This window comes from Oncorhynchus nerka, linkage group LG2 (assembly GCF_034236695.1).
Source record: "Oncorhynchus nerka isolate Pitt River linkage group LG2, Oner_Uvic_2.0, whole genome shotgun sequence".
Taxonomy (NCBI): Eukaryota; Metazoa; Chordata; class Actinopteri; order Salmoniformes; family Salmonidae; genus Oncorhynchus; species Oncorhynchus nerka.
In genome coordinates this window covers 33837489-33858783 of record NC_088397.1, presented here as the reverse complement: position 1 = coordinate 33858783, position 21295 = coordinate 33837489, and the positions used below count along the sequence as shown (strand labels likewise).

At 43.7% G+C, this 21295-nt stretch overlaps 1 protein-coding gene across 1 annotated transcript in view; it reads right to left on the bottom strand.

Moving 5' to 3' along the window:
* LOC115145207 (interleukin-10 receptor subunit beta-like) overlaps positions 1–19928 on the bottom strand; it is a 28154-nt gene extending 8226 nt beyond the window's left edge. The window contains exons 1-6 of the mRNA XM_029686586.2: positions 19784–19928; positions 19391–19511; positions 10249–10421; positions 9992–10155; positions 607–775; positions 221–369 (exon numbers count right to left, since the gene is read on the bottom strand). Of these exons, the coding sequence (XP_029542446.1) occupies positions 221–369; positions 607–775; positions 9992–10155; positions 10249–10421; positions 19391–19511; positions 19784–19829 (822 nt within the window). The 5' untranslated portion in view covers positions 19830–19928. The remainder of the gene's footprint in view (positions 1–220; positions 370–606; positions 776–9991; positions 10156–10248; positions 10422–19390; positions 19512–19783) is intronic.
* Positions 19929–21295: the final 1367 nt, after the last annotated feature.

The window sequence follows — 21295 nt, the reverse complement described above, 5'->3', positions numbered from 1 at the left end:
GAATAGATGGATGGATGATTAATTAATTATTTGAACACAGACCCACACAAATGTGCACCAAGTACGCAGGGGTGCACACATGCACCCATGCATACACACACACACACACACACACACACACACACACACACACACACACACACACACACACACACACACACACACACACACACACACACACACACACACACACACACACACACACACACACACACAGTACCTGTTTCAAATGCTCGGGCAGCTTAACCTTGGGATGGAGAAACCTTTTCCCTTTGTAGATGACCCAGGGGACTAGGAGTAGTAGTGGAAAAGCCACAGCTACCGTCACCAAACTGACCACCAGGCCCTCAGACAACCTTCGCTCCCCATCTAAAGCACAGACACAGGTGGACACCAGTTAGAACGACCCTCAGAAACTGAACTGATGGCACAGATCATTTAAATTTCTGTTTTGCTGAGGCAGTTTTACGTTCCATTTGCAACAAGGAACACAAATGCTCTTTGGTATCATCAAATTATGAAGGGCGGGGGAAAAAAGTGGAAGAAAGGGGGGAAGGGTGTGCGTGAGGGAGAAGGGAGAAGTGGTGGAGGAGGTGGAGAGCTCACCTGTGGTTGTGTTGTTTGTGGTGCTCATCACACACGCAGCCTTGCTGTACTGCCCCGTATTGTTGTGCGGCATTGGTATGTACACCTGGACCTGAACGCAGTATCTGGTGTTGGGCTCCAGTGGCTTCAGCTTAACACGTTGCTCAGTCACCATCTCTCTCTCAGACACCTATGATAACACATGTGAGTGAGTGAGTTGAGTGAGTGAGTGAGTGAGTGAGTGAGTGAGTGAGTGAGTGAGTGAGTGAGTGAGTGAGTGAGTGAGTGAGTGAGTGAGTGAGTGAGTGAGTGAGTGATGGGTGAGTTGAATGAGTGAGGGGGTGGTGTGTGGGTGGGTGAGAGAAATAGTGGGAGTATGTGTGTGTTTGTGTGTGTGTATATACACTCACTGTATAAACATTAGGAATACCTGCTGTATCCATGACATAGACTGAAAAGGTGAATTTAGGTGTAAGCTATTATCCCATTTCAATCAGTGTAGAAGAAGGGAAGGATTTTAAAGAAGGATTTGTTAGCCTTGAGACAATTGAGGCATGGATTGCATACATTGAATTCGGAAAGTATTCAGACCCCTTCCCTATTTCTAAATCTTATTCTAAAATGTATTTAAAAAAAAACATACAGTTGAGGTCGGATGTTTATATACACCTTAGCCAAAAACATTTAAACTAATTTTTTCACAATTCCTGACATTTAATCCAAGTAAAAATCCCCTGTTTTAGGTCAGTTAGGATCACCACTTCATTTTAAGAATGTGAAATGTCAGAATAATAGTAGATAGAATTATTTACTTCAGCTTTTATTTCTTTCAAGATTTACATACACTCAATTGGTATTTGGTAGTATTGCCTTTGACTTGTTTAACTTGGGTCAAACGTTCGGGGTAGCCTTCCACAAGTTCTAACAATAAATTTGGGGAGTTTTGGCCCTCCTGACAGAGCTGCTGTAACTGAGTCAGGTTTGTAGGACTCCTTGCTCACACACGCTTTTTCAGGTCTGCCCACACATTTTCTATCGAATTGAGTTCAGTGCTTTGTGATGACCACTCCAACACCTTGACTTTGTTGTCAAGCCATTTTACCACAACTTTGGAATTATGCTTGGAGTCATTGTCCATTTGGAAGCCCCATTTGCATTTTTAACTTCCTGACTGATATCTTGAGATGTTGCTTCAATATATCCACATAATTTTGCTGCCTCATGATGCCATTAATTTTGTGAAGTGTACCGGTCCCTCCTGCAGCAAAACACCCCCACAACATGATGCTGCCACCCCTGTGCTTCACCGTTGGGATGGTGTTCTTCGGCTTGCAAGCCTCCCCCTTTTCCTCCAAACATAACGATGGTCATTATGGTCAAACAGTTCTGTTTTTGTTTCATCAGACCAGAGGACATTTCTCCAAAAAGTACGATCTTTGTCCCCATGTGCAGTTGCAAGCCGTAGTTTGGCTTTTTTTATGGTGGTTTTGGAGCAGTTGCTTCTTCCTCGCTGAGTGGCCTTTCAGGTTCTGTCGATATAGGACTCATTTGACACTGGATACAGATACTTTTGTACCTTTCCTCCTGCATCTTCACAAGGTCCTTAAATGTTGTTCTGGGATTGATTTGCGCTTTTTGCCGCAAAGTACGTTAATCTCTAGGAGACAGACCGTGTTTCCTGAGCGGTACGACGGCTGCATGGTCGCATGGTGTTTAAACTTGCGTACTATTGTTTGTACAGATGAACGTGGTACCTTCAGGCATTTGGAAATTGCTCCCAAGGATGAAGGGGATTATTTTGATTTTCCCATGGTGTTCAGCAAAGAGGCACTGAGTTTGAAAGGAAGCCTTGAAATACATCCACAGGTACACCTCCAGTTGACTCAAATGATGTCAATTAGCCTATCAGAAGCCTCTAAAGCCATTACATAATTTTGGGGAATTTTCCAAGCTGTTTAAAGGCACTTTCAACTTAGTCTATGTAAACTTCTGACCCAAAAGAATTGATACAGTGAATTATAAGTGAAATAATCTGTCTGTAAACAACAATTGTTGGAAAAAATACTTGTGTCATGCACAAAGTAGATGTCCTAACTGACTCGGCAAAACTATAGTGTGTTAACAAGAGATTTGTGTAGTGGTTGAAACACGAGTTTTAATGACTCCAACCTAAGTGTATGTAAACTTCTGACTTCACTGTACATCCTCATCAATCTTCACACAATACCCCATAATGACAAAGCAAAAACACGTTTTTAGAAATGTTTGCAAATGTATACATTTAAAAAAAACAGAAATAACTTCTTTACTTAAGTATTCAGACCCTTTGCTATGAGACTCGAAATTGATCATCATGATTCCATTGGTCATCCTTCAGATGTTTCTACAACTTGATTGGAGTCCACCTGTGGTAAATTCAATTGATTGGACATGATTTGGAAACCTGTCTATGTAAGGTCCCACTGTTGACAGTGCATGTCAGAGTAAAAAGCAAGCTATGAGGTTGAAGGAATTGGTCTGCAGAGCTCCGAGACAGGATTGCGTCAAGGAAAAGATCTGGGGAACATTATCAAAACATTTCTGCAGCATTGAAGGTCCCGAAGAACAGTGGCCTCCATCATTCTTAAATGGAAGAAGTTTGAAATCACCAAGACTCTTTCTAGAACTGGCCACCTAGCCAAACTGAGCAATCGGGAGAGAAGGGCCATAGTCAGGGAGATAACCTTATGGTCACTCTGACAAAGCTCCAGAGTTCCTCTGTGGAGATCGGAGAACATTCCAGAAAGACAACCTTCTTTGTCAGCACCCTACCAAACAGGTCTTTATGGTAGAGTGACCAGACGGAAGCCACTCCTCAGTAAAAGGCACATGAAAGCCCATTTGGAGTTTGCCAAAAGACACCTAAAGGACTCTCAGACCATAAGAAACAAAATTCTCTGGACTGGTGAAACCAAGATTAAACTCTCTGGAAGAAACCTGGCACCATCCCTACAGTGAAGCATGGTGGTGGCAGCATCATGTTTTTCAGTGGCAGGGACTGGGAGACTAGTCAGGATCGAGGGAAAGATGAACAGAGCTGTTATGTTCTGTTAATTACTGATGTCCACTTTAAGGAGCACCCTTGGTCATGCGCAGTGTTGTTCTATGTTATTCTGGTACTAAATCGTTTGAGTAAATGTGAAGCTCCAGTTCAATTGCTTGTCTTCAGAGTCTTTCATTTTATATAAATACAGTTTGCTAAGAGATCTGACTGCCCCTCTGAAGCCCTCCAATAAAACATTCACAGAGATTGTGGAGATATTGCAAAATCACCTATCACCTAAACCACTCCTCATCGCGGAACGTTTTCGTTTCCACAAGAGAGATCAGAATGAGGGGGAGGGGGTTAGTACATATGTAGCAGTGTTGAAGAAACTGTCGGAACATTGCCAGTTGGGAGAGAACCTAAATGACACATTAAGGGATAGATTTGTTTGTGCACTGAAACATGAACACATTCAGAAACGTTTGCTCACAGAATCAGATCTCACGTTTGCAAAGGCTGTTGAAATTTCTGTGACAATGGAAATCGCGACTAAAGATGCAGTTGAGTTGCAAAGTAAAATAATTACTGGCCTTTCACAAACTTCTCTGCATAAGTTTTCACGCAGCCGACAGCGCCCCCGTGTGGCCTAAAAATGCAACAGGTGTGACAGAGATGGTCATAGAACAGAGGACTGCCGTTTTAAAGACAAAATTTGTCACAAATGCAGTAGAAGGAGGCACATTCAAAGAGCATGCAGAGCAAAATTCAGTCACAACAGGAAAACTGAAAAAATTAAAGGGTCTGTGAATGCACTAGCAGAGAACAGTGGCAGTGATTCAGATGAATGATTAATTGGTACAATGGAGTTTTTTTTTATTTTAATTTTTTTATTTTTTTATTTCACCTTTATTTAACCAGGTAGGCTAGTTGAGAACAGGTTCTCATTTGTAACTGCGACCTGGCCAAGATAAAGCATAGCAGTGTGAACAGACAACACAGAGTTACACATGGAGTAAACAATTAACAAGTCAATAACACAGTAGAGAAAAAAAAGGGGAGTCTATATACAATGTGTGCAAAAGGCATGAGGAGGTAGGCGAATAATTACAATATTGCAGATTAACACTGGAGTGATAAATGATCAGATGATCATGTACAGGTAGAGATATTTGTGTGCAAAAGAGCAGAAAGGTAAATAAATAAAAACTGTGGGGATGAGGTAGGTGAAAATGGGTGGGCTATTTACCAATAGATTATGTACAGCTGCAGCGATCGGTTAGCTGCTCAGATAGCTAATGTTTGAAGTTGGTGAGGAGATAAAAGTCTCAACTTCAGCGATTTTTGCAAATCGTTCCAGTCACAGGCAGCAGAGTACTGGAACGAAGGCGGCGAATGAGGTGTTGGCTTTGGGGATGCTCAATGAGATACACCTGCTGGAGCGCGTGCTACGGATGGGTGTTGCCATCGTGACCAGTGAGCTGAGATAAGGCGGAGCTTTGCCTAGCATGGCCTTGTAGATGACCTGGAGCCAGTGGGTCTGGCGATGAATATGTAGCGAGGGCCAGCCGACTAGAGCATACAAGTCGCAGTGGTGGGTAGTATAAGGTGCTTTAGTGACAAAACGGATGGCACTGTGATAAACTGCATCCAGTTTGCTGAGAAGAGTGTTGGAAGCCATTTTGTAGATGACATCGCCGAAGTCGAGGATCGGTAGGATAGTCAGTTTTACTAGGGTAAGCTTGGCAGCGTGAGTGAAGGAGGCTTTGTTGCGGAATAGAAAGCCGACTCTTGATTTGATTTTCGATTGGAGATGTTTGATATGGGTCTGGAAGGAGAGTTTGCAGTCTAGCCAGACACCTAGGTACTTATAGGTGTCCACATATTCAAGGTCGGAACCATCCAGTGTGGTGATGCTAGTCGGGCAAGCGGGTGCAGGCAGTGGATGGAGTTAAACACAGTGACTTCTGCCAGCAGTAGCATAATATGGGTGACACCAGATATCGAAGGCAAACCCCTCAAAATGGAGCTGGACACAGGATCTGGAGTGTCTATAATTTCCACTACTGTCTACAATAAGCACTTCAAGGCTATCAAGCTGAAGAACACAAATGTGTTGCCGAAGACCTACTCAGGAGAGAGATTGAGCCCAATGGGGGCATTGCAGGTCAGAGTGCATTATGGGGGGCAAACACAGCAGTTACAGCTGTATGTGGTGCCTGGAACTGGCCCCCCATTATTTGGCAGGGAATGGCTTTCAAAAATAAAGCTGAACTGGTGTGACTTGAAAATGCTCCAGCCGTTCCAGTCCAAAGAGAAAGGCACAGACCAAACACTGGAACACTTGCGGAAGAAATACAACACAGTGTTCAGTGATCAGATGGGAACAGTAAAAGGCTTCACAGCCAAACTTGTACTGCGAGATGTCGCAACCCCGAAATTCTGCAAAGTCAGATCTGTTCCATACTCCCTGACACTAAAGGTGGAAGCTGAAATCGATCGCTTGCAGAATACAGGGATCCCGACGAAAGTGGACAGAAGCGAACGGGCCGCACCCATAGTTCATATTGTGAAGAAAGACGGGTCTGTTAGAATGTGTGGGGACTTCAAGGTAACTGTGAATTTCATGTTGCATGTGGACCAATTCCCCCTGCCACATCTGGATGACATCTTTGCTGCACCAGCTGGTGGGAAACACTTCAGTAAAATCGATCTGAAACAGGCTTACCTGCAGCTACCGGTTGAAGAGAGTTTCAAACAGTACCTGACAATAAACACACACAAAGGTCTATACAGGTATAACTGCCTGGTTTTTGGCATTCCATTGGCCCCAGCCCTTTGGCAACGAACTATTGACCAGATTTTGCAAGGAATCCCAGGATCCCAATGTATCCTGGATGACATGATCATAACAGGACGCACCGACAAAGAGCACCTGGCTAACCTGGAACAGGCCCTGAAAAGACTGAAAGAGTATGATCTACAGGCAAACTTACAGAAGTGTGAGTTCTTCAAAGACAAGATTGTCTTCTGTGGACATGAAATTGACTGCAATGGATTGCACAAAACACAGGACAAAATTGAGGCAGTGGTACAGGCACCACGACCACAAAATATCACAGAAGTGAGATCTTTCACGGGACTGATCAATTACTCCAGAAGATTCCTCACAAACCCTTCAGCAGTACTGCAGCCTCTAAATCAGCATAGGACATGGCGGCGGACAGAGCAGTGTAAAAATGCATTTCTGGAGGCAAAACGGCTCATAACATCTGAACAGGTCCTGAGGCATTACGACCCTGAAATGCCAGTGAAGTTGGCTTGTGATGCGTCCCCTTATGGATTAGGGGACGTCCTTTCACACACACTGAAAGATGGGTCAGAGAGGCCAGTTGCATTCGCGTCACGAACATTGAATGATGCAGAGAAAAACTACTCACAAATCGACAAAGAGGCACTGGCACTAGTGTGGGGCGTCAAGAAATTCCACGCATACCTATATGGCAAGCGTTTCACTCTGGTTACAGATCACCATCCGTTGCTTTCCATTTTCAGTCCAAAGAAAGGCATTCCGGGAATGACAGCAGCCAGGTTACAGCGATATGCCCTGTTCCTTGCCAGTCATATGTATGACATTGAGTTTAAGCCGTCATCCCTCCACACAAATGCAGATGGATTATCCAGACTGCCGTGTACAAGAGAAAGACAAAGTAGGGTGGATGCAGTGGACATGTTCCATACCGCTCAGCTCGAGGCACTACCAGTCACAAGCACATTTATCAAACAGGAGACAATGAAAGATGTGACCTTGTCAAAAGGGTACACCTACACCATGTCAGGATGGCCAGCTACTGGCAGAAAGGAGCTGACTCCGTATTTCCAGCGGAGAAACGAAATTACAACGTACCAAGGATGTTTGATGTGGGGAATGAGAGTCATGATACCCCAGAAATGCCAACATCTAGTATTGCAGTAACTACATGAAGGTCATGTTGGAATTGTCAAAATGAAGCTGCTCGCAAGGAGCCACTTGTGGTGGCCAGGTCTGGATCAACAGATAGAAAATATGGCGAAGAACTGTAGTGGATGTTTGGAAACCCTCCACATGCCTGCTCCTGTCCCAGTCCACCCATGGGAATGGCCCGCAGAGCCATGGCAGAGAATTCATGTGGACTACGCTGGTCCCTTTGAAAAGCACATGATTCTGTTTATAGTTGATGCCCATTCCAAATGGCCAGAGGTGTTTTGCACTGACTCCTCCACCTCAGCTCAGACGATAGAGTGTCTCAGAACAACGTTTGCATGCTTCGGTTTGCCGCTGCAGCTGGTAAGTGACAATGCACAAGCTTTTGTAAGTGACGAGTTTACAAGATTCATGTCAGTAAATGGAATCAAACACTCAACCTCAGCTCCGTACCACCCTGCCACCAATGGGTTGGCAGAACGCTTTGTGCAAACCCTAAAGCAAGGACTCCGTGCAGCAAAACGAGATGAAGGGACTTTGCAAACAAAACTGGCCAAGTTCCTGGCCTCCTACCGAAACACCCCACATGCCACGACAAATGAAAGCCCAGCCGCACTGATGTTCGGGAGGCCTCTCGCACACAGCTGGACATCATGAAGCCAAGCAGTCATAATGAAGTGCTGAACAAACAAGCCAAGATGCTCTCCGGTGGCCGGGAGCGCCGTTTCCAAACAGGACAGGAAGTGATGGTGCGAGACTACAGAAGAGGAGGGAAATGGACAAGAGGGACCGTACACACACAAACGGGACTCAGAACTTACTAGGTTCAAGTGAGCCCAGACATAATGTGGCGGCGTCACATTAACCAAATGCATTCCACGGAAAACACCACAACAATCGAGAGAGAACAGGCACAGAGAGATCCTGAGAGTGACACACAGGGAACTGTAGAGGATGGTGGGGCAGTAAAGTGACCCCAGGCTGAAAGAAGGGAATGTGTTGATGAAGGTGCTGCTATAGCAGAAGCTATAATGGAACAAGCACACACTGAGGATGTTCAAGAGCCTCCAGACAATCCGAGGCGCTACCCAGAACAAAGGCACCGTCCACCAGACAGACTAGACTTATAAACAAACAAATGAAAACGAACTGTTCAAATTAAAAGATGCAAAATAACTACAACAAGTTCTGGGAAATGTTTCAGTTGTGATTTGGTAAAAGTAAATCTCATTGTATAAGAGAAGGAATGTTATGTTCTGTTAATTACTGATGTCCCCTTTAAGGATGGAGCACCCTTGGTCATGCGCAGTGTTGTTCTATGTTATTCTGGTACTAACTCGTAAATGTGAAGCTCCAGTTCAATTGCTTGTCTTCAGAGTCTTTCTTATTATATAAATAAGTACTAAGTGTTAAGACACTACAAGAGCAAAGAACAGAGATATCCTTGATGAAAACCTTCTCCAGTGCACTCAGGACCTCAGACTGGGGTGATGGTTCACCTTCCAACAGGACAATGACACTAAGCACACAGCCAAAACAACGCAGAAGTGGCTTTTCGACAAGTCTCTGAATGTCTTTGAGTGGCCCAGCCAGAGCCTGGACTTGAACCCGATCGAACATATCTGGAGAGACTTGAAAATAGCTGTGCAGCGACGCTCCCCATCCAACCTGACAGAGCTTGAGAGGATCTGTAGAGAAGAATGGGAGAGACTCCCCAAATACAAGTGTGCCAAGCTTGTAGCGTCATACCCAAGAAGACTCAAGGCAGTAATTTCTGCCAAAGGTGCTTCAACAAAGTACTGAGACAAGGGTCAAAATACTTATGGAAATGCGATATTTGCATTTTTCATTCCTAAAAACCTGTTTTGCGTTGTCTTTATGGGGTTGTGTGTAGATTGACAATAAACGTTTTAATCAATTTTAGAATAAGTCTGTAACGTTAACAAAATTTGGAAAAAGTCAAGGTGTCTGAATACTTTCCGAATGCTCTGTAGCTTCTGAATGAAAGGTGAAAAGGTAGTTTTAAACTTTGAGACAATTAAGACATGGATTGTGTATGTGTGCGTTCAGAGCTTGAACAGGGTATGGTTCTAGGTGCCAGGTACACCGGTTTGAGTGTCAAGAACTGCAACGCTACTGGGTTTTTCATGCTCAACAGTTTCCTGTGTGTATCAAGAATGTTCCACCGCCCAAAGGACATCCAACCAACTTGACACAACTGTGGGAAGCATTGGAGTCAACATGAGCCAGCATCCCTGTGGAACACTTTCGACACCTTGTAGAGTCCATTTCCTGACGAATGCAGGCTGTTCTGAGGGCAAAGGGGGGTGTGATAGTAGGAAGGTATTTTGTACACTTAATGTAAATAGTATATGTGTGTGTGTTTGTGTGTGTGTTTGACTGTCATATGTTTCTCTTACATTCTTCTTGTCAGTCTTCTTCCAGTATCTGATATTGTATTCCACTTTGCTGTAGGCTTCTTTCAGTGATGAGATCTTTAGCACCGGATTCTGAATGTTCACCTGCACAGCTCCTATAGCTCCTCCCTTGGTGACCAAGGTTACGTTTGGAGGACCAATTACGGCTGAGGAGACACAATACAGGAAGTTAAAGATAGGATGTCAAGAATGAGAGAGCTACAATGAACAATGTAACCAAAGTGCATGTTGGTACTCACTTCCTTTCTTAAGAGAGAAGTTTGGGGTTTCCGCCCAACTGGAGTTATTTCCCTCTAACTCTATCCTCACTCTGAATTGATAATTTCCATGGCAACTGGGAAGTTTACCGAAGTCACACCTGTGCTCTTTGGTGGCTTTACATACGGTGTAGAAGAAGGTAGTTGAAGGCATTCTGAGTATCAGACAATAACAAGAGGTTAACATTTTAATTGCATTTTTTTGTGGCATCGATGTGTAATAACAGTGTCTTTATGTTGCTTTACTATTAAGAAGAGAGGAGAAAACACACAGCTGATTTGGCAAGGTATTCCAGAATAACATAACACTTGTTAATGAATGTCAAAAAAGTAGCTACAAACTCAATAGCTCTGATGCAATTGATTCATTCGACAGGAAATCCTCTTCATTCTCTTAATTTCTCAGTGTTATGTTACCTGTTGTTATGTTATCTGTTTCATAAAAATCGAAAATTGGCAGGTGTGTGCGTCTTGTTCTCTTCCAGAAAAGATGGAACTTTTTTAGTTCCTATACTGTATGTATGGTCATATCAATGCCCTATCATTGTTCACAACTTCCCCTCTCAGTGAAGTTCCTCATGCAGATTTAGAATCTTCATTCGAGCCAGTTTGCTAAAGCAGGAAAATAATCCTGCAGCAACAGGACATTTGAATTATTAAGTGGATAACTATTATTATTTTCTTATAGGGGTTGTTAGGGCAATCAAGTCTGGCATTTTAAACCTTGAATACACTGACGAGTAGAGTGATCAAATTAAGATCCTACATCTGTATAACCACAGACATAATGGTACTGATACACTCACACTATGGCAAAATTTCAACATGCTCTCGCACACCCCGAGAGCTTCTGGTCAGCGGGGTGGTGGCACCGGGATCCTCATCTCTCCCAAGTGGTCATTCTCTCTTTCTCCCCTTACCCATCTGTCTATCGCCTCCTTTGAATTCCATGCTGTCACAGTTACCAGCCCTTTCAAGCTTAACATCCTTATCATTTATCGCCCTCCAGGTTCCCTCGGAGAGTTCATCAATGAGCTTGATGCCTTGATAAGCTCCTTTCCTGAGGACGGCTCACCTCTCACAGTTCTGGGCGACTTTAACCTCCCCACGTCTACCTTTGACTCATTCCTCTCTGCCTCCTTCTTTCCACTCCTCTCCTCTTTTGACCTCACCCTCTCACCTTCCCCCCCTACTCACAAGGCAGGCAATACGCTCGACCTCATCTTTACTAGATGCTGTTCCTCCACTAACCTCATTGCAACTCCCTCCAAGTCTCCGACCACTACCTTGTATCCTTTTCCCTCTCGCTCTCATCCAACACTTCCCACACTGCCCCTACTCGGATGGTATCGCGCCGTCCCAACCTTCGCTCTCTCTCCCCCTTCTCTCTCCTCTTCCATCCTATCATCTCTTCCCTCTGCTCAAACCTTCTCCAACCTATCTCCTGATTCTGCCTCCTCAACCCTCCTCTCCTCCCTTTCTGCATCCTTTGACTCTCTATGTCCCCTATCCTCCAGGCCGGCTCGGTCCTCCCCTCCCCGCTCCGTGGCTCGACGACTCATTGCGAGCTCACAGAACAGGGCTCCGGGCAGCCGAGCGGAAATGGAGGAAAACTCGCCTCCCTGCGGACCTGGCATCCTTTCACTCCCTCCTCTCTACATTTTCCTCCTCTGTCTCTGCTGCTAAAGCCACTTTCTACCACTCTAAATTCCAAGCATCTGCCTCTAACCCTAGGAAGCTCTTTGCCACCTTCTCCTCCCTCTTGAATCCTCCTCCCCCTCCCCCCTCCTCCCCTCTCTGCAGATGACCGTCAACCATTTTGAAAAGAAGGTCGACGACATCCGATCCTCGTTTGCTAAGTCAAACGACACCGCTGGTTCTGCTCACACTGCCCTACCCTGTGCTCTGACCTCTTTCTCCCCTCTCTCTCCAGATGACATCTCGCGTCTTGTGACGGCCGGCCGCCCAACAACCTGCCCGCTTGACCCTATCCCCTCCTCTCTTCTCCAGACCATCTCCGGTGACCTTCTCCCTTACCTCACCTCGCTCATCAACTCATCCCTGACCGCTGGCTACGTCCCTCCCGTCTTCAAGAGAGCGAGAGTTGCACCCCTTCTGAAAAAAACCTACACTCGATCCCTCCGATGTCAACAACTACAGACCAGTATCCCTTCTTTCTTTTCTCTCCAAAACTCTTGAACGTGCCGTCCTTGGCCAGCTCTCCCGCTATCTCTCTCAGAATGACCTTCTTGATCCAAATCAGTCAGGTTTCAAGACTAGTCATTCAACTGAGACTGCTCTTCTCTGTATCACGGAGGCGCTCCGCACTGCCAAAGCTAACTCTCTCTCCTCTGCTCTCATCCTTCTAGACCTATCGGCTGCCTTCGATACTGTGAACCATCAGATCCTCCTCTCCACCCTCTCCGAGTTGGGCATCTCCGGCGCGGCCCACGCTTGGATTGCGTCCTACCTGACAGGTCGCTCCTACCAGGTGGCGTGGCGAGAATCCGTCTCCTCACCACGTGCTCTCACCACTGGTGTCCCCCAGGGCTCTGTTCTAGGCCCTCTCCTATTCTCGCTATACTCCAAGTCACTTGGCTCTGTCATAACCTCACATGGTCTCTCCTATCATTGCTATGCAGACGACACACAATTAATCTTCTCCTTTCCCCCTTCTGACGACCAGGTGGCGAATCGCATCTGCATGTCTGGCAGACATATCAGTGTGGATGACGGATCATCACCTCAAGCTGAACCTCGGCAAGACGGAGCTGCTCTTCCTCCCGGGGAAGGACTGCCCGTTCCATGATCTCGCCATCACGGTTGACAACTCCATTGTGTCCTCGTCCCAGAGCGCTAAGAACCTTGGCGTGATCCTGGACAACACCCTGTCGTTCTCAAATAACATCAAGGCGGTGGCCCGTTCCTGTAGGTTCATGCTCTACAACATCCGCAGAGTACGACCCTGCCTCACACAGGAAGCGGCGCAGGTCCTAATCCAGGCACTTGTCATCTCCCGTCTGGATTACTGCAACTCGCTGTTGGCTGGGCTCCCTGCCTGTGCCATTAAACCCTACAACTCATCCAGAATGCCGCAGCCCGTCTGGTGTTCAACCTTCCCAAGTTCTCTCACGTCACCCCGCTCCTCCGCTCTCTCCACTGGCTTCCAGTTGAAGCTCGCATCCGCTACAAGACCATGGTGCTTGCCTACGGAGCTGTGAGGGGAACGGCACCTCAGTACCTCCAGGCTCTGATCAGGCCCTACACCCAAACAAGGGCACTGTGTTCATCCACCTCTGGCCTGCTCGCCTCCCTACCACTGAGGAAGTACAGTTCCCGCTCAGCCCAGTCAAAACTGTTCGCTGCTCTGGCCCCCAATGGTGGAACAAACTCCCTCACGACGCCAGGACAGCGGAGTCAATCACCACCTTCCGGAGACACCTGAAACCCCACCTCTTTAAGGAATACCTAGGATAGGATAAAGTAATCCTTCTCCCCCTCCCCCCTTAAAAGACCTAGATGCACTATTGTAAAGTGGCTGTTCCACTGGATGTCATAAGGTGAAAGCACCAATTTGTAAGTCGCTCTGGATAAGAGCGTCTGCTAAATGACTTAAATGTAAATGTTAAATGTCAATGAAGTGCATGGCCCTATTCCCTGTACGATAGATATGGCGAAAGAGATTTCTACTTATCAATTATTTGTCCACAGCTCAAATTGACCATAAATATCACAGTAGCCACTAGCCAGGGAGCACAAACTATTTAACAATGTTGAATAATTCAACCACGCCATATTACACTCTTGAATAATGCAACAATCCACAAGCATGTGGAGACAATGAAAGTTAGCAGCTTACTCCTGCTAACTAACAACATGATTCATGATCAAGTAACGTTAACGAATTGTTAATAAACATATTAATATAAATGTACAGTGAAGTATTATAACTTTGTTATTCACAGTTGAAGTCGTAAGTTTACATACACTTAGGTTGGAGTCATTAAAATTCGTTTTTCAACTACTCCACAAATTTCCTGTTAACAAACTAAAGTTTTGGCAAGTCGGTTAGGATATTTACTTTGTGCATGACCAGTATTTTTCCAACAAATGTTTACAGAGAGATTAAATCACTTATCATTCATCGAATCACAATTCCAGTGAGTCAGAAGTTTACATACACTAAGTTGACTGTGCCTTTAAACAGCTTGGAACGTTTCATAAAATTATGTAATGTCTTTAGAGGCTTCTGATAGGCTAATTGACATCATTTGAGTCAATTGGAGGTGTACCTGTGGATGTATTTCAAGGCCAACCTTCAAACTCAGTGGCTCTTCGCTTGACATCATGGGAAAATTAAAAAAATATCAGCCAAGACCTCTGAAAAAAATTATAGACCTCCACAAGTCTGGTTCATCCTTGGGAGCAATTTCAAAATGCATGAAGGTACCATGTTATTCTCTACAAACAATAGTACGCAAGTATAAACACCATGGGACCACGCAGCCGTCATACCACTCAGTAAGGAGACGGGTTCTGTCTCCTAGAGATGAACGTACTTTGGTGCGAAAAGTGCAAATCAATCCCAGAACAACAGCAAAGGACCTTGTGAAGATGCAGGAGGAAACTATTACAAAAGTATCTATATTCACAGTAAAACAGTCCTTTATCGACATAATCTGAAAGGCCGCTCAGCAAGGAAGAAGCCACTGCTCCAAAACCACGATAAAAAAGCCAGACTACGGTTTGCAACTGCACATGGGAACAAAGATCGTACTTTTTGGAGAATTGTCCTCTGGTCAGATGAAACAAAAATAGAACTGTTTGGCCATAATGACCATTGTTATGTTTGGAGGTAAAAGGGGCAGGCTTGCAAGCTGAAGAACACCATCCCAACCATAAAGCATGAGGATACCAGCATCATGTTGTGGGGGTGCTTTGCTGCAGGAGGGACTGGTACACTTCACAAAATAGATGGCATCATGAGTATGGAAAATAATGTGGATATATTGAAGCAACAGCTCAAGACATCAGTCAGGAAGTTAAAGCTTGGTTGCAAATGGGTTTTCAAATGGACAATGACCCCAAGCATACTTCCAAAGTTGTGGCAAAATGGCTTAAGGACAACAAAGTCAAGGCATTGGAGTGGTCATCACAAGCCCTGTCTTCAAGCTGTCAGAAAATGTGTGGGCAGACCTGAAAAAGCGTGTGTGAGCAAGGAGTCCTACAAACCTGACTCAGTTACACCAGCTCTGTCAGGAGGAATGGGCCAAAATTCACCCAACTTATTGTGGGAAGAATGTGTAAGGATACCCAAAATGTTTGACCCAAGTTAAACAATTTAAAAGCAAAGCTACCAACTACTAATTGAGTGTATGTAAACTTCTGACCCACTGGGAATGTGTTGAAAGAAATAAAAGCTGAAATAAATCATTCTCTCAACTATTATTCTGACATTTCACATACATTTCAGTATAAATGTATTTGGCTAAGGTGTATGTAAACTTCCGACTTCGACTGTATATAGGCTACACAGCTAGGTAATGTTATCTCCCTAGCTTAACAAAGTAATTTCTGTATCCTTACGTAAACGCTGTAGCTGAATGCTGAGGTTTCGGTGAACCAAAGCTAGATAGGAGCTCTTAGGCTTACACTATCTACCATATTAAAGTTACACTAGAACAAAACAGGCTTCATTGTATCAATATCATGGAAATCAAAAGCAAATTGCAATTGAAAACATTGATGAATCCCTCAGAGTTGCTTCTTGCCTGGATCTCAGGGGAAGGGTGCAATTGCATCCAGCAATTCTCAACGTTCTCTTTATACTTCTATTGGGACATGTTTAATTTAGGACAGGTAGGAGGCAGGGGCGGTCCAGTACAGTAGGTGGCATTAATGCACAATAACTTTGAATGCCAGACGCCGACAAACCCCACAGAACTGCAAAACATTGCTATGCTATTATTATTCGTTCAGCAGCAGATGATGCCCTGTCAGCCACTGACTTGTCATTCCCACTCACCATCACTCACCGCCATCATCAAATGGACTCATGCTAGCCACAAGTTCTGACTGAGCTCAATTGTCATGAAATACAAATACAGGGATGAGTTTCTCTCTCTTTCATACAAACTTTGAGAAATAACGAGAAGCGCCCACAATGTGTTTTGTGCGGGGAAGTGCTTAATGTTACTATTGAGTCTCTCAAAACCAACAAATGAATAAAATGACACTTCCTGACCAAACATACAGCATGATGATAAACCCAGGGAGTTCATTCAGAACAGGGCATCATGCTTCAGGAAGCAGTGCTTTGACAGTGGAAAAGTAAGTCAGCTAGCAAGGCATTGTTGTCATTTTATAACAGGCGATAAGCAGAAATAACGGAGTACTAACTCTAATAGTAGTAGATGTGAGTTTCTCTTTCAAACATTCCCGTGGCCTTGTAAGGTACACAACTAATAGCTAACATTAGCCAAAGGAAAGAAAGCTAGCTAGTTACTGATGGTGCAACCCTTAGTAACAGTACAGATGAATATTTTTATTTTACCTTTATTTAACCAGGTAGGCTAGTTGAGAACAAGTTCTCATTTGCAACTGCGACCTGGCCAAGATAAAGCATAGCAGTGTGAACAGACAACACAGAGTTACACATGGAGTAAACAATTAACAAGTCAATAACACAGTAGAAAAAAAGGGGGAGTCTATATACAATGTGTGCAAAAGGCATGAGGAGGTAGGCGAATAATTACAATATTGCAGATTAACACTGGAGTGATAAATGATCAGATGATCATGTACAGGTAGAGATATTGGTGTGCAAAAGAGCAGAAAAGTAAATAAATAAAAACTGTGGGGACGAGGTAGGTGAAAATGGGTGGGCTGTTTACCAATAGATTATGTACAGCTGCAGCGATCGGTTAGCTTCTCAGATAGCAGATGTTTGAAGTTGGTGAGGGAGATAAAAGTCTCCAACTTCAGCGATTTTTGCAATTCGTTCCAGTCACAGGCAGCAGAGTACTGGAACGAAAGGCGGCCGAATGAGGTGTTGGCTTTAGGGATGATCAGTGAGATACACCTGCTGGAGCGCGTGCTACGGATGGGTGTTGCCATCGTGACCAGTGAACTGAGATAAGGCGGAGCTTTACCTAGCATGGCCTTGTAGATGACCTGGAGCCAATGGGTCTGGCGACGAATATGTAGCGAGGGCCAGCCGACTAGAGCATACAAGTCGCAGTGGTGGGTAGTATAAGGTGCTTTAGTGACAAAACGGATGGCACTGTGATAAACTGCATCCAGTTTGCTGAGTAGAGTGTTGGAAGCAATTTTGTAGATGACATCGCCGAAGTCGAGGATCGGTAGGATAGTCAGTTTTACTAGGGTAAGCTTGGCAGCGTGAGTGAAGGAGGCTTTGTTGCGGAATAGAAAGCCGACTCTTGATTTGATTTTCGATTGGAGATGTTTGATATGGGTCTGGAAGGAGAGTTTGCAGTCTAGCCAGACACCTAGGTACTTATAGGTGTCCACATATTCAAGGTCGGAACCATCCAGTGTGGTGATGCTAGTCGGGCATGCGGGTGCAGGCAGCGATCGGTTGAAAAGCATGCATTTGGTTTTACTAGCGTTTAAGAGCAGTTGGAGGCCACGGAAGGAGTGTTGTATGGCATTGAAGCTTGTTTGGAGGTTAGATAGCACAGTGTCCAATATGAAAAATGATCAAGCCTACTGTACATCTTACTGTAGAAATGATTGTTGAAAACTAGTCTAGGTTGGAATGTTGCTGTTAAAATACAAGTAATAATTAGTATTCTAAACTGGAATAAACTGATTGAAGTAAGATGCTTTTTGAGGCAAACACAGTTCTGGGTTGCTCATCTACAGCAGGAAGCGGCCTCCTGCCTGACTGAGAAAGCAGTAGAAGTTCTGATCCAGTTTGGCACCACATACTCAACTCTGACATACTTAAAAAACAGATACAGAAACGGTCTCATTGCTGAGTTTGACCTCAGTGTTGCACTGTAAAAAACTGAGTCCAGAATATAGACATGCTTTTTTGAAAACTTCAACCAGCCACACACCTCTCATTAGGACTGTGTGTGTGTGAGTTTTCTGATCTACATCTGTGTGATGTGATCAATCAGTTCAGAATAAAAGAATGTACTGTATTTCAAACAGCAACACTTCCAACCTTGATTTTCTTTCAACAATCATTTCTACAGTAAGATGTACAGTAGGCCTGATAATTTAGCATCTGTAGGGTTAGGGTTGCCCTATCAAAAAGCATGCGTGTGCATTCTGTTACTCATCTGTGTGATGTGATCAATCAGTTTATTCCAGTTCAGAATGAAAATGATTTATTGTATTTTAACTGCAACAGTTCCAACCTAGACAGATATCTAAGAGTGTTTTTAATGGGGGAAAATTAACATGAATATACATTTATATGAAAATGTAATTTAATTGTTATTTGTTTTTGTCCATATTGCATTTGTTTTAAGCATAAGTGCAATTAAATGTACTGATATTTACATATAGTTGCATATTTTCCTAAGCTTGTCCCAGGGACGCAACATTTCTAATTTGGGTCCCAGGCTGAACAAGTTTAAGAATCCCTGCCCTATTCTGTTGCATAAAACAACCATTTGATGCAATTACAGTATTATTACATAATCGTGCAATTTTGCTCTCACAATATGTGTAGCTGAGGATATTTTTGCTAAAAATGCTAGTAAGTGTGAACAACCTCTAAGTATGATGTCAAAGACAAAACACTTAAACCAGAAGTATTTGTGTGTCATAAAAATGTATGATCTTAACTGGAGCCAGTCTCCTACAGCAGGAAAATAATCCCGCAGCAAAATAAAACGTGAATTATTATGTCCATTAAAATGAATGGAATTTTTGAGCAGTTGATCATTTTTATAAAGGAAAATCAAATTAAGATCCTACATCTATATATGTGAGTATTTTGTTCTTCGGTTTGGTCTGGTAATAAGATCTCGTCCAGTATAGTCCAGGAATGGATGTACCAGTCTAAATGCCTCTGAGACACTGCGGGGGGAGGAAAACTGCATCCAGAATGAGCAATACTTTTTATTGTGTGTGTGCGTGTGCGTCTCACCTGTATTCAGCTGTGTAGGTAAGGTTTTTCAGTGAAGTAAGGGGAGCGTCCCACTTAACTATGGCATCCATGTTGTAAGAGACCACCTCAACGTTTCGTGGTTGAGGCAGAAGTGACTCCGCTATAGAATGAAAGAAACAAACACTCAGTTGATTACCAGAATTAGACTGAGACAGAAAGACACTCTTCAGATGCAAGAGACCAGTGAGATGAAATAACACTCAAATACTAGAGTCAGACCTGGGTCAAATACTGTCAAGTGCTTTGTCTGATTGATTTAGCTTGCCACAAAGGAATCACAAGTTACAAAGGAATCCAAAGTTAAACAGTGACACTGCAGCAATGATATTACTGTATCTAGGCTACAGTAAGTTAAGGCCTGAAAACACAAACCTGAAATGAATCGAAATCCCAGAGTGATAAGAAGATAAAATGCCATCACATTGTCATGTGGTGTGTTCCAATTGTAACAACAGCTTTAAGTAACACTAGATAAGAGTGCCTGCTAAATGTGCACAATGTCAAAATGTAAGGGGAATAAACTGATAACTTCTCTTTTTATGGGCGTATAGTGAAGAAAGAAGAACAATCTTATTTCCTCATTGGCACTGAGACAGTTGCCCTAGCCCAAATGATGTATTATCATTGTGGAGGCCACTGATTTTGACATATCATTATTATATCAGGTATCAGTGGGCTTCCAAACATTTAATTATCATCCGAAAGTACATACATTTTTTCACATGCTCCACAGTGTAACGGATGCGAAACTTCAAGCGTAGTTAGCGGTGGTACGCGCGTTTCAATCGGTGACGTCATTTGCGCTGAGACCTTGAAGTAGTAGTTCCCCTTGGTCTACAAGGGCCGCGGCTTTTGTGGAGCGATGGGTAACGATGCTTCGTGGGTGACTATTGTTGATTTTATTTTATTTTTTTATTTTACCTTTATTTAACCAGGCAAGTCAGTTAAGAAAAAAATCTTATTTTCAATGACGGCCTGGGAACAGTGGGTTCTTCAGTCGACCCTCTACTTTTTTGAACATTTTGTTAAAAATCGCGCAACATTTCAGCGCCCTGCTACTCATGCCAGGAATATAGTACGTTCATATGGTTAGAATGTGTGGATAGGAAACCCTCAGACGTTTTTAAAACTGGTTAAATTACGACTGTGGCTATTACATAACGTGCGTTACATCGGAAAGCGCAGGAAAACCTGATCACAGAAAATGGAAATAAATATCCTTGCGCCACTTCCAGCAATTGTTAACAGTGAGCCGAATTAGATAAGACCGAGCATTCAACTCCCACAGCATCCCCATGTTGTCTAGAGTCTTGTGAATTGAATCATCTTTGATTCTTGGTTGAACCGAAACAGGGGCACCGCTTACCTCCGGTCTCCGCCCAGATCATTCCGGAAGAGCTCTCTCCTGAAATTTTTTCCAAGACGACAGCTAATGATATTTACATCGCCTACGGATGATTTTTATCGCTTATTAACGTTTACTAATACCTAAACTAGCATTACAAACGTATTTCGAAGTGTTTTGTGAAAGTTTATCGTCTACTTTTTGAATTTTAAAAAATGACGTTACGTTGTGAAATCGCTGTTTTTTTCGTTTATCACACAGTCTACATATAACGATATCTTGGCTTTATATGGCCTGATTTAATCGAAATAAAGACCCAATAGTGTTTATGGGACATCTAGGAGTGCCAACAAAGAAGATGGTGAAAGGTAATGACTGTTTTCTATTTTATTGTGCGGTTTGTGTAACGCCGAAATGCTAATTATTTTGTTTACGTCCCCTGCTGTGCTTTTCTGTTGTAGTGTATTGGTGCATGCTATCAGATAATAGCTTCTCATGCTGTCGCCGAAAAGCATTTTAAAAATCTGACTTGTTGCCTG